The 12,712-nt window shown below is 39.6% G+C and overlaps 1 protein-coding gene across 2 annotated transcripts; it reads right to left on the bottom strand.

Annotated features, from left to right (window-relative positions):
- Positions 1 to 641: 641 nt before the first annotated feature.
- shld2 (shieldin complex subunit 2) lies at positions 642 to 8,201 on the bottom strand. Of its 2 annotated transcripts, XM_066678697.1 has the most exons (9): positions 8,008 to 8,201; positions 6,227 to 7,555; positions 5,500 to 5,607; positions 5,134 to 5,328; positions 4,369 to 4,515; positions 3,998 to 4,204; positions 3,666 to 3,903; positions 2,854 to 2,969; positions 642 to 2,538 (listed from the first exon to the last, which is right to left on the bottom strand). In XM_066678697.1, exons 2-9 carry the CDS (start codon positions 7,485 to 7,487, stop codon positions 2,363 to 2,365), a joined length of 2,448 nt encoding a protein of 815 aa, XP_066534794.1. In that variant the 5' UTR covers positions 7,488 to 7,555; positions 8,008 to 8,201; the 3' UTR covers positions 642 to 2,362. The 2 variants fall into 2 exon arrangements, with proteins under 2 accessions (XP_066534794.1, XP_066534795.1); XM_066678698.1 differs by lacking the exon at positions 5,134 to 5,328.
- Between the last annotated feature and the right edge of the window lie 4,511 nt (positions 8,202 to 12,712).

Below are 12,712 nucleotides of genomic sequence, written 5' to 3'. Positions count from 1 at the left end.
TGACTTGCAGCTACTAGATAAATCACCACAGTTTATTTCATTAGCATTAGCATAAAGCTACAGAACAGTGACTTCACTATATTTATTTCCCTAAACTTCTTTAAGGGATCTTTAGCAAAAGGTTCAAGTGCAACATAACAACAAATAACCCCATGAAAAAAATCATGCCTTGCATTTCAACACAAAGCACTAACAACAACCTCCAGTAGAATCTATTCATTTACATTTTGCTCTGACACATAAGAAGAGGCTATCATAGGATCATAAAATCTATACAGATTTTGCAAGTAGCTGTAATTTGCAAGCCACTGTTATTTTTTTTCCCTTGTGACTCATTAAATAAATAAATAAATAAATAACATTTGGAGTTATCCTTCTCAGGCTTTCTGGTTTCCAAAGAAAATTTGGTTAGCGGGTGTGGGGTGTGATTCAGTTAGTTTAGGAGCACATCATGTGGAAATAAGATAACTATAAAGATGTGTGACAGAGACAGAAACTGTTTTGTTAATTTTACAAAGTTTTCCTGCACATATATATCAGAAGTATACTTTTTTTTTCAAATGGATCTGCCTTAAATATTTAATAACAAAACATTTTTAAAGATTAGAATAAAATTTTAATGCAAATCAAACAAACCAATGTTTTAGTTTAAGTTCACATGAAACATCAATCTTATAAATTCAGGAGTCAGTTCAGTTTTTAAGGTGTGCAAAAGTGCTTACTACTTCAAAGAAGGTTATGTCACATTAACATAGAGTGGCAGAATTGAAACCTCACACTTTTCCTGTGCAGTAAGATATCAAACACTCTTTAAACAACATGAGAGCAGAGCCAATTTACAAACCACATTTTCAGAAATGTTGGAACATGCAATAAACACAACAAGAAGTGATATTTTCTTAATTTTCTTCAACTATTATTTACCTAAAAATAGTACAATTGTTTTGTAAAGATAGACTAATTTTAGTTAGACACCTGAAACACACCCCAAAAAAATTAGGACGGGCAAAATAAGAGTAAAATAAATTTGTGTCACACTATTGAACCATTACACTGTAAGCAGTTGAATATAAAATGTATTAAAAAGAGATTTCAACATATCATCAGTATGTGCAAGCAAAATTGCTCTTCACTTTATGCCATCTCATGAGAGAAGTACAAAAGTAACAATTTAAAATGCAAGATTGCAAAGGATTTACGTCATATCATCACCATATTTAATATTGTGAAATGATACAGGAAATTTTAAGAACTACCAGTCCATGTAGCATAAGGTTAGACACAAATATGGAATGAGCATGACTTTCAAGCCCCCAGATGGCATTGATAAACATAGCCAAATGGGCTTGGGTGAATTTCAAAAAGCTGTTGTCACTTAAGAAACAAAACCCGAAACTCTATTATGCAAGAGGAAAGTCATACAGAACAGCTGTTGATTTCTCTGGGCCCAGACTCATCTCAGATTGTCCAAAAGACAGTGAAAACATGCTGTTGTGAGAAGAGTCAATGTTTCAGCTTGTTTTAATAAAAAATGTCAGATTCTGTGCTACAGACAAAATTAATGGACCATTCTTACTGTTATCAGAAATAGGTGCAAAACCAACATCTCTCATGATATGGTGGGGGTGCATCAGTGACCAAAGTGTGGGTGATTCATATTTAAGAACCTTCCATTCTTGTGTAGGCAGCTATTTAGAGAGGCATTTAGAGACATATGCTGTCATCAAGGCAACGTCTCTTTCAGAAGAGTCCATGGTTATTTCAGCAGTCATTCAGGCCTCATTCTGTATGTGCTACAACAACATGCATTTTTAGACACAGATTGTCTGTGCTTGACTGACCAGCCCGCAGTCCAGACCTGTCTCCTATGGTGCATCATGAACAGGAGAATCAGGCAAGGGCAAAGGAGTTTTAAGCAGCTAAGTTCTTGTGAGACTTGCAAAATTTGCAAAATTTTAACAATCATCATTAGTTCCCATTTGATTAATTAATATAATTAAAAGGAAAGGTCATGTAACACAGCGGTCCCAACATTTTGGAGCGTGGTGCAGGCATCAAATTCTAAATGTGTTCTAAATTAACGAAACACAAGTTGTTAGCAAAAACACTGGATATATTTGTTGTGTTTTTGTCCGTAAGAGAATTAATAAATCAAATATTTTATTATATTTTACAAAATATCCCAACTTTTCTGGAAATGTAGTTTCTTATTAGTGCAAAATTAATGCATGAAATTCATATATACAGGCTCAGCATATAAATCATTTGAAAATGTAATTGATTGCAGGTGAGTATCATATTTAAATAAATATAAGAAAAATGAATTTCATGATGCAAGCCACTGCATCAAACAACAATGTCTTCATGCTTCCTGTGAATTGAAATCTAACAACAAGAAATTCTGAGCAGTAGGAATGCCGTTTTCATCACATTCAAAATGACTTCGGACAGTCAGGTGGAATGTGGTTCTTGGATTGGAAAGTATGGAGTGGATCCTCCTCGCTAGAATATGGATAAACCTCTCCTCTGAGGCAGGAGCTGTGGGAAGACATTAGTATGGAAAAACATTTAACCATTAGAAATCTAGATTTATTGCTTCCATTTTGCTATGCGTTTCCAATGTGTTTATATATAAATATTTAGTAACACATATGTTTTTAAATTTACACACACACAAAGTATACAAAATATAAAAGTATAAACTCCACACATAAGGGAATTTTTCTGCTTGCTCATAACTGGTAATACCCTATTTCCTGTTAAAGACCAAAATACACTGCATGTAGATGTAAAAGATGCTCAAGGAGGAGTAGAAAGATGAAGAGCTGCACGTCTGTACTTCTGATGCCTCACCTACTGACTTGTTAAGCTTGTCTGGTGAGGTGTTGAGCAGGATCTTCTGTACGAGTATGGGTGGAACCTGCACACACACCTGATGCTCTCCCTCTTTCACAGTCAGGACAACTGGCCTAGAAATGCACATATGGAACTCATGTGAGAGAAGATGATGAAATATTTGCCAAGGGTTCCTCAATGAACCACGAATGGAACAAAGTACATGAATAACATATGCAACTATCTAATAATTCTAGTTAAGCCTTTATTTTTTGCATCCTTTACCTCAAAGATGAAAGCTTCAATTACTGTTTATCTGATGTTAAAAATGCTGGTGCTCTTCCAGGTCTTGCATGTTTATAAGGATTAACATTGTCTCTATATATCTTTATCAAATATGTTCTGAAAAATAAAAAAACTTTAAATTCAAACACACATTGTAGGGGGCACCAGTCCTTCACAGGGCAAAACACACTTACACCTATGGACACTTTTGAGTCGCCAATCCACCCACCCACGTGTGTTTTTGGAAACCAGAGCGCACAGAGGAAACCCACGTGGGCAAGGGGAGAACACACCAAACTCCTCACAGACAGTCACCCAGATCGGGGCTTGAAGCCACAACCTCCAGGACCCTGGAGCTGTGGACAGTGACACTACCTGCTGCACCACCATGCTGCCCTCTGATTCATTGAATGCTGAATAATCTGATTCATTGAAAATGAATTGTGAGATTAGAGGCAGTCCCTAATAAGCCTACAGATGAATATCAAAAGAAAAACAGAAAGAGACTTACACAGAGAAAGAGATGCCTATGAAATGGTTGGTACCTGTAATAGCGGCGTACTCCTGTGTGAGGCAAGCAGGGGTAGCAGGGTCTGTAGATTCCGTTCTCATCTGTGTCTAGCTCAGCACAGCACAGGCCACAGCCAGGGAAAGTGATATCACCACAGACAACCTCCAGAATCCTTTCCAAAGGAGTATTTTGATCCAGTAGCTGCACTGTGTCTTGGGACGGGCTGCTCTGGAACCGGAAAGCAGAGATTTGAACTTTCAGCTCCACATCACCTAATGGGTAGAGAGAGCAGAAAGATCAGCTGTGAGTTAAGAATGGCTCTGAGAACCATGTTTGATATGCATTCCATATGGACCATCTCCTCACCTGTGTACTTCTGGGACAGGAGAGTGTGAAGGTCAATCTCAAAGCTACTGCTGCCTCTGTGTGCGAAGGCTTTGTTGTAGAACTCTCTGCATCGTGGGTCATCTGGAAAGAGAGGCTGACAGGAGCTCCATGGAGTGGAGTGAAGCTCCATTAGGCCTGAGGTCACATCCTGTTTCACCAGCAGCAGGCGGAACTCCCAAATAGCATCTAAATGAAATATGTTATTTCTAAACTGTTACAAATTATTTACATGGGTTCCTTTTGCATGAATTATAGTGGATCCAAATTTGAGCTGAATGGAAAACTACACAAATTAAGATTTCAGTTAAAATTATATAATAACTATTCCTACAATCAGTAACATTCTATACCTTTGTTGCTGTGTAAACGCTGTAACCAGGCCAGGGCAGAGCCCCACAAAACCACAGCACCCGGCATGCTGTCTCCCTGCTCCACATTCAACACAGCTTTCAACACACTGCCTGTCCGAGATACACCCTCAGCCCCATCACGCCAGGCTAGAGACAAACAACACATACTTACATTAAAACTTTTACACATTTAAAACACTGACTGTATATGTCAGCTGCTAATGTTACACAAGTAACACTATGGAGTCAGAAAGCAAATTTAATTTAGAAAGGTATATGCTTTCTTGCAAAACGTGATGCCCTCAGGTACACACTCTCCTCTACAGGTATCTCAAAAAAAAAACTGCCATGGGTCATTTGTCTTTGAGGGCAGGTTACAAAACATATTTCTTCCAAACAAATCCATACAGCAGGCTGATGCACTGGACAGTATGCACTAGGCATAGGCCCTGTATAAACTTTGCTGGGGAATATGGATGGCAGTCACGGACCACAAAGATTAATTTGAATTTTGCACTGGGATATCACATATTCCTTAATCATTACTGCATTCCTGCACATTACAGTCTTTAAATGATTAAAATATAACCTCTGTACAGTTCAGTTGGATCATTGTAACATGAAAAATTATGTTTCATTTCAATTTATATGAAATGAAATGTATGTAATATGTCTTGACTGGATGAAGATCTGACCACCATAATCTGATATTAAATCCAGGTGGGAACCGGGCCATTCTGAGTGAATAGACACTGAATTACTTACTTGCAATCGTCCTGGCATGTTTGACTCTGAGCAGTGCATGAACGATTTTATCAGGCCGTAGAGAGGAGAGTCGAACGAAGGGGACGGAGTCCAGGTCCTGCCCAGCATGAGGAGGAAGAGACACCAGCAGAGGGCACTTCTCATACAGATGATTGCACAATGCGCGCAGAGTGTGAATATTTACATTCTGTGGGGCTGAATATAACCAGTGTTTAGGAAAAGAAAGCATTTATAACATATATCAGACAAAAAAAAAACCCACCCATACCAAGACAAACTCATGACACCACAGCGCCTAGAAAGACAGCCGCAGCTACAGCAGAGCCCACAGTAATGATTAATAAGTAATGTGTTACTTTATTCTACCTTGTGGAATATGGGTTTGAGTGACCTGGCCCAGGTTCAGTAGCCGGCTGATGTAGGAAGACTGTAGTACTGTTTCTCCTCGCCATTTATCTTCATGCAACGTCACATCTGTAAAAGTAAAACACAGTGCTTAAAAAGCGTTTCTCCTGGGCTCTACCCTATAGTTGCAGACTGTATTTCATTTTACCGCACTGTTCTACGAGCTAAAGAACCTCCAGAACGACACAAAACCTCAAATAATAATCATTATCATTCAATGGAGCTGGATGGGTTCATTTGCTGCTATATTGTCCTTGATGTGCTGAGTAAAAGACCAGTGAACCAAATGACACTGTGTACACTTTTCGTTTTGAAACTGGAAAATGACTGTGGCCTACGGCAGTCAAGTTCTTTTACTTTTTCTGATGCAGGACCACTCACAATTTTGCCTCATTTACACATGCGTCATATATCACTATGATCTGAACTTGCTGTTAACAGTGGATAAACCATGACTCTGTTCTGACTTTATGCGTTTATGTATGACTTTATGAGCTTTTTGGTGTAAAAGGGCTAATAGTAGTGTTTCTGCAGTGCTGAGCACAGAGTAGCAAAACAGAAGCTCTATTCTCACTATTACAGATCAGTGGAACAAATCTGTAGTACCAGCTTTTTCACGTTTTTAAAATATATCTGATAATGCCTTTAATATCAAACTTAAATTCAAGATCTGTGTGATGCCTCTAACCTGAGATGAGCACTATGTCTCCTGGATAAACTGTCAGGGCCCAGAAGGCTGCTGTCCTCCACAGCACCACCTTCATCTCCACTCCTGACTGGTCTGTAACGATCACAGAAGCCAGCGGAACACTGGATCCAGCAGATGCTCCAGCCCTCACCTTGATCTCCTTGAGGTGGCAGGGGTGCACCACAGCAACCAAGATGGAATAACGTACACCATGACTCCTACACCGAGAGAGAAGTGTGGTGGGACCACACAGTGGAATCACACTTTTCTGTCCGATCTTGGGTTGCCCTTTGGTAGCTGTTGGAGATGTTCTTGCCCGTTTAGAGCTGCTGGGAGCTGGAGAGGTTTTCTTAGAATAGTTTGGAGAGCTAACAGGTAGTCCAGGATCTTCCTGCTCCACAGCCGCCTCAGTGCGGCCTGGAGGGTTGGTCTGAGAACACAAAATCCCATCAGGTGTGCTCTCTAAACCCACACCTCCTTCTTGGTGTCTATGACTCCATCTTGTATTGAAAAGTTCAACTGAACCTTGAAGTGTTCCCCCAAGACCTCTCTGACTTGGGCTGACCTCTGGACTGTAGAGGTCTGGGGAACTAAGAGAAGCTAAAGGTGTTTGTTGTGGCGAGGTTTGGGGAGATCTAGGTGTCCCCGATGCTAAATGTGTTTGTTTTGGTGAGGCCTGGGGAGATCTAGGAGTTCCCAGGGAGCCAACTTCATGTTGTTTAACCACTCCCCCTCTCAGGAGTAAACCTTGGCTCCTCGTCCAGATGGTTAAATATTCAGTCTCCACAGAGATGGCAGAGTTTGACTGTGGATGTGTGATAGTAGGGTCAGTAGATGGACCTGGTTGTGGTGATGGGAAGCAGCTGTCCAGGTATTCAGTAACCACACCAGGGCAAAAGTCATTTTCTGGATGTGCCTGCTCTGCCCTTGAGGATGTGCAAATTGAAGGTGTAGAATCATTTTCAGATGCTGATTTGCTAGCGTCATTACAACCTAAAAAACTCTGCTTCTCATTAACTGTGGAGGGTTTCAGCTTATCAATGTTCTCAACATAATCACCTTGATCATCTGAGGTGTGTCCATCACACTCAAAATGTGACTGGTCTTCACTGGCCTCTGTCCTGGGCCTCAGACCTTTCTGACTCCAGCAAAGCTCTAGAGTGTTCCACTGAAATGACTCTTTTTCTAGGGCCTTGTTAGACACTGATGAAGGATGAGGGGCACCCATAAACACATGGATCTTTGGTTTATTTGCCATCATGGTGTTTTTTCAAAGTGCTAATGTTCAGTTCTCCTCATTCACTACATTCATGTGAATGAGATATGTTTCTGTGGAAATAAATCACATCCGTGTTATGAAATAATCTCAGAACATATGAGACGTTGTTCAGAAACTAGTCGAGCCTCATTTCTCTACTAGAATACAGGGAGCAATAAGCATTGTTTAGCAATGACTAGGCTAGTTATTTTTTTTCTAGTTATTACTAAAAAAAAAAACTCACCTCTTTTCAGCTGTAATGAATATAATACATATTAAGTAAGTTACACATTTGGATTTAAACCAAACATGAATAACAGGAAAAAAACATACAGATCAGTCATAATATCAAAATGACCTCCTTGTTTCATTCATTCATTATCTGTAACCGTTTATCCAGTTCAGGGTCGCGGTGGGATACCAGGATTCATTGGGAGAAAGGACTGAAGGAGGCGCCAGTCCTTCACAGGGCGACAAGGACACTCACACATTCACACACACGGACACTTTTTAATCCACCTACCAATGTGTGTTTTTGGACCGTGGGAGGAAGCCGGAGCACCCAGAGGAAACCCGCAAGGACACGGGGAGAACACACCAAACTCCTCACAGACAGTCAACTGGGACGGTACTTGAACCCACAACCTCCAGGTCCCTGGAGCTGTGTGACTTTGACACTATCTGCTGCACCACCCGTGCCGCCTGTACCTCCTTGTTTCGACACTGTCAATACATATAACATATTAGTTCTACAAATAAAGACTTTAGTCTATCCATTGTTCTGCTTATTTTATTACCCACTTTCACCCTGGCCTTCAATGGTGAGGACACCCACAGGGCAGGTATTATTTAGGTGGTGGATCATTCTCAGTGCTGTAGTGACAGTGGCGTTGTGCTGCTGTGATTGTGTGTGTTGCACTGATACAAGTGGATCAGGAACAGCAGTGCTGCTGGAGTGTCAACACATGGTAGCGTCCTGTGACCACTGATGAAGGACTAGATAATGACCAACATTGTGGTCTTACAAGGTGGACCAACAGGATTTGTCAAATACAGTGAACAGTGAGTGAGCAAAATGTTGAAAAACTCCAGCAGCACTGCTGTGTCTGTGTCAGTGTTGTAGTTCTAATACAGATTTTATGTGTCCAGAAAAACAGGACAGAGAATGTTTTAGTAAATAACCCCAGAACAGAACCCCACAGTTGGGAACAATCTCTAAAACATTTTAATTTACAGACTTCTGATATGCAATGACTTTGAAGGAAGCAGGAAAATAAAAGTGGTTAAACACGTCACATCCCATAATTTCACCAAACACACAATGATGTGTTGCCACAAATGAGACAGAACAAACAGAGGCCTGTGTGTGTTAAAAGGGCAGCTGATTTACTGTATTACAGCAGACAGGAAACACCAGTGTGGGGTGGAGGACTGTGGGATTGTTTTTTTAGTGAGGAAGGAGGGGAAACAATGCAGATACAGTAGTTCTGCACTGGATTCACCTAGTGTATATACTGTATAAAAATCTTAGCAGTAGCAAAGTATGGCTTTTGATTTAATTAGAAAAAGCCACTGATTTATGCTTTACGATTTTATAATTCTGACATCTCTGAGACTGGACATAGTAAAGTTCACCTCCAAATCCCTTCAAACCTAATCAGTGATGCATGTAACTGGCCAGATGGCCTTCATGTCAGTCATGGTTTATGGTGACAATTTCCATTAAAGTGATTGCACTAGTTTTATACCTTTGAACTTGTACTACAGAGCTCTTCTTTTACAATATATCCTCCTCTATACATAAAATATTATATTATACATAACACACTGAATGATCACTGGATTAAGAACACCTATATTGTATCTAAACACATTGTCCATTTTACTGCCCATACAACGCCCTCCATATTTATTGGCACCCCTGGTTAAGAAGTGTTCTTTGGCTTCTAATAATAATTTTTAATATAGGACAACAATGCAAAGAGGAAAATCTAAGCTTTAATTCAAGTGCCTTTATTTGGTGGGGGGGGCGGAGAAATCACACATTAAGAAATAAATCTGTTGAATGAAATCATGTGTGCCACAATTATTGGCACCCCTGGTGTTTGTACTTTATACAACTTCCTTTCAAAGCATTTATGATCTTGTGTATCCTTACAAGGTTCCCAGGTCCTTTGGAGGAGAAACAGGCCCACAGCATCACCGATCCTCCCCCATACTTAACAGTGGGCATGAGCTGTTTTTCTGTGTACTCATCCTTGGTGTTACGCCAGACCCACTTAAGAGTGTTTGTTGCCAAAAAAGCTCTATCTTGGTCTCATCTGACCAAAGCACACGGTCCCAGTTAAAATCCCAGTACCGCTTGGCAAACTCCACCCGTTTACGCTTATGAGTATAACTCAGAAAAGGCTTTCTCCGTGCATGCCTCACAAACAGCTTGTTGGCATGTAGATAGCACCTGGTGGTTGTTTGGGAGATCTCATAACCCCAAGATACTACCATTTGATTCAATTCACTTACAGTGAGCTTTGGAGAACTTTTTACTTCTCTTACCATCTTTCTCACTGTGCACGGAGGCAAGATACACTTGCGTCCTCTTCCGGGCTTGTTTGTCACAGTTCCAGATCTGCAGGTGAGTGGCTATTTTCTTGTAGCCATTGCCTGAATTATGATACACATCTGCCTTACTTGAATAGTGTGTTCTCTTGTCTTCCCCATCTTTAAGAGTGAGTAAGAGGGATAGGCCTCTGTGTAACACCATATTTATACCCCAGGGAAACAGGAAGTGATGAATAACTAATTAAAGGTTCCTAGATACTTTGATCCACTTTATACACTACAGTAGAAATGACATAAATGGTTAAAATACATTTATTTCCAAGAAATTGTTAAGGGTGCAAATAATTGTGGAACAGGTCATTTTATAAGAAATAATTATTTCTTAGTCAGGATTTTTTCTTTAATATTTTTTATTATTTTTTTTTTCACTTGAGTTGAAGGTTGCTTTTTTCCTCATTTTGTTCAGAGTGAGATTATGCTTCTGTAATTTAAAAAAATAATTTATTTTAAGGCTTTTAACACATTTTAACTAGGGGTGCCAATAATTATGGAGGGCGCTGTACAGGAGCACTTTGTGGGGTGTGTTGCCCTGGTACAAGAAGATCAGACAAAGCAGTGCTGCTTGAGTTCATTCAGTGCATAATATTTAAATTATTTCACTTTTGGGAGGAATGAGAAAATATATAGACATTTTTGAATTAGGCCTTTTTCTGTCTTTTCACAGTATCCTCAGATATCTCAATACTATGGGTCTGAAAGGGTGCGAAGCTGTCAAGTAGGAATTGCTGGGGAAAAAGAAAATAAATAAAACAACCAACTTTGCAAATCTACATAGAATCTTTGCAGGAAATATGGACTGGCCTCCCTGAGCCAAGATGTCACAATCACTTAAAGTGTTTGAGAGCAGTAGAAACAGACAATCTCCATTGTAATTTACCAAAAGGTAACTTGGATAACTCTACAAACAAGGCAGATGCAAGAAAACGTGATAAACCCCATGCTACATCTTCAAGTGTGAAGAATTTGAGTTGATCATTATATGAAATCTGTGAAAAAGCAACAGATACACTTCTGGACCCTGTTGACCAAAGAATAATCTGGTCAGAGTCTTATCTGTCTTCAACAGTGTGTACAGAACAAGGGGTCAGTGATCTGCTTCAACCTTGCCATATAGGACAATTCAGATCATCCGCGTGAAAACAAAGGAAAACCCAATATTTGCCCTATAGGACAAAATGACCTCACAAAGCCAAAGAGTTAAAAACAGAGGTGGACAACTGATGTCACTGGGAGTACTTGACCACAGGCTTGAAAGATAACAGACTACACTGATGCAACGATTCTTGTTTATTTCTGCAGCATTTTGTGGTTTAGAGTGATAATATTTACACTACTGGTCACTATTTTCTAATGAAAAATAAAACTTGAAAAATCCACTGAACATACTAATGTCTGTCCAATTTGAGTCTGGTCTATCTATTTATTTACATTTACCCAAGGCTTTATTTATTAAGGTTAATTTCTCTGGAAAACTCAGCAGTTCTAAAATTGCTTCCAAAGCTTACACTTCCTGGCAATTACTAATCCATAGCTCTGCAAATATATTTAAGTGAAACATTTGTTCATTCATTGTCTAAAGCCGCTTATCCAGTTCTGGGTGTGGGTGGGTCCGGAGCCTACCCGGAATCATTGGGCGCAAGACAGGAACACACCCTGGAGGGGGCACCTGTCCTTTGCAGAGTGACACACACTCACACTAAGTGGAACACCGTTTGTTAAAGCCCTACCTTCACATTAACCTTCAGAGTACATGCTTTAGGAATGACTGACTTGCCAATGACAGAAAGCTATGTAAATGTCACAGAGCACCCATCATATTTATTTCGTTAATTTAAATTCCACTCTAAGGAACAACAAAAACATAAGCAAAATATAAATGAAACCTGGAGTTTCCAAATCTGGAGATAAAAATTGTTAAAATCCCTAATCGGTCATCATTTAAAACCCCAAAATTTCATGAAATGACACACTAATAATTTATTATTTAAGAATAAATATTCCCCTAATGCCTTATAAGTGGCTTAGACTTAACTCTATACTTTTGCCATCATTCAGTATGCACAGATCTATGCATATCCTATTACTCCTCACCTCTATATCCACTTATCCCTCCTCTGCTTGCCTGCAGCTTGAAAACCCTTCTCTAAAGCTGATGGTATTTGCTCCTTAGGTTTATGATATCAGAAACCCTCCCTGTCTGAAATCACGTGTTTGAGACTGGCTTACGATTTCAAAGTGGAAAATATCAGCCAAGGAACCGACTACTTATTTCTTGCATGATAGGCTATAGGTAAAAGAAAACCTCATATGTGTGTTAATAAGGTTATGAACTTGATTTCCACTGTACAGGGACTTTAAATGTTATTAAGGAGACCGGAGTGCCATCTTTGACTCCTAGCACCATCACAATTTGATAAACAGCTGCTATTTTCATCTGGGAGAGACAAGAGAAATCGAATTCCATGAATGTTTCAGGATAGAAGACATCCACAGTGGTTACTCTCCATCTTTTCAGTGTGAAAAAGACAAAAAGACAGCTCAGCACTGTGGACCTCAAAGGATGTGGAGCTGCCAAAAAGCTATGTATGTTTCTTTAAGATGCTAAAAAA

This window comes from Hoplias malabaricus, chromosome 8, assembly GCF_029633855.1.
Source record: "Hoplias malabaricus isolate fHopMal1 chromosome 8, fHopMal1.hap1, whole genome shotgun sequence".
Lineage (NCBI taxonomy): Eukaryota > Metazoa > Chordata > Actinopteri > Characiformes > Erythrinidae > Hoplias > Hoplias malabaricus.
This window is presented reverse-complemented; position numbering and strand designations above follow the sequence as displayed.

Bases quoted from the DNA above. Each gene is read 5' to 3' on its own strand.
- shld2 (XM_066678697.1), bottom strand. From the start codon at position 7,487: ATGATGGCAAATAAACCAAAGATCCATGTGTTTATGGGTGCCCCTCAT. The intron at 5,329-5,499 runs GTAGAATAAAGT...GGTTATATTCAG, and splicing joins TCAAACCCATATTCCACAAG to CCCCACAGAATGTAAATATT. The intron at 2,539-2,853 runs GTGAGGCATCAG...GTCTTCCCACAG, and splicing joins CAAGCTTAACAAGTCAGTAG to CTCCTGCCTCAGAGGAGAGG.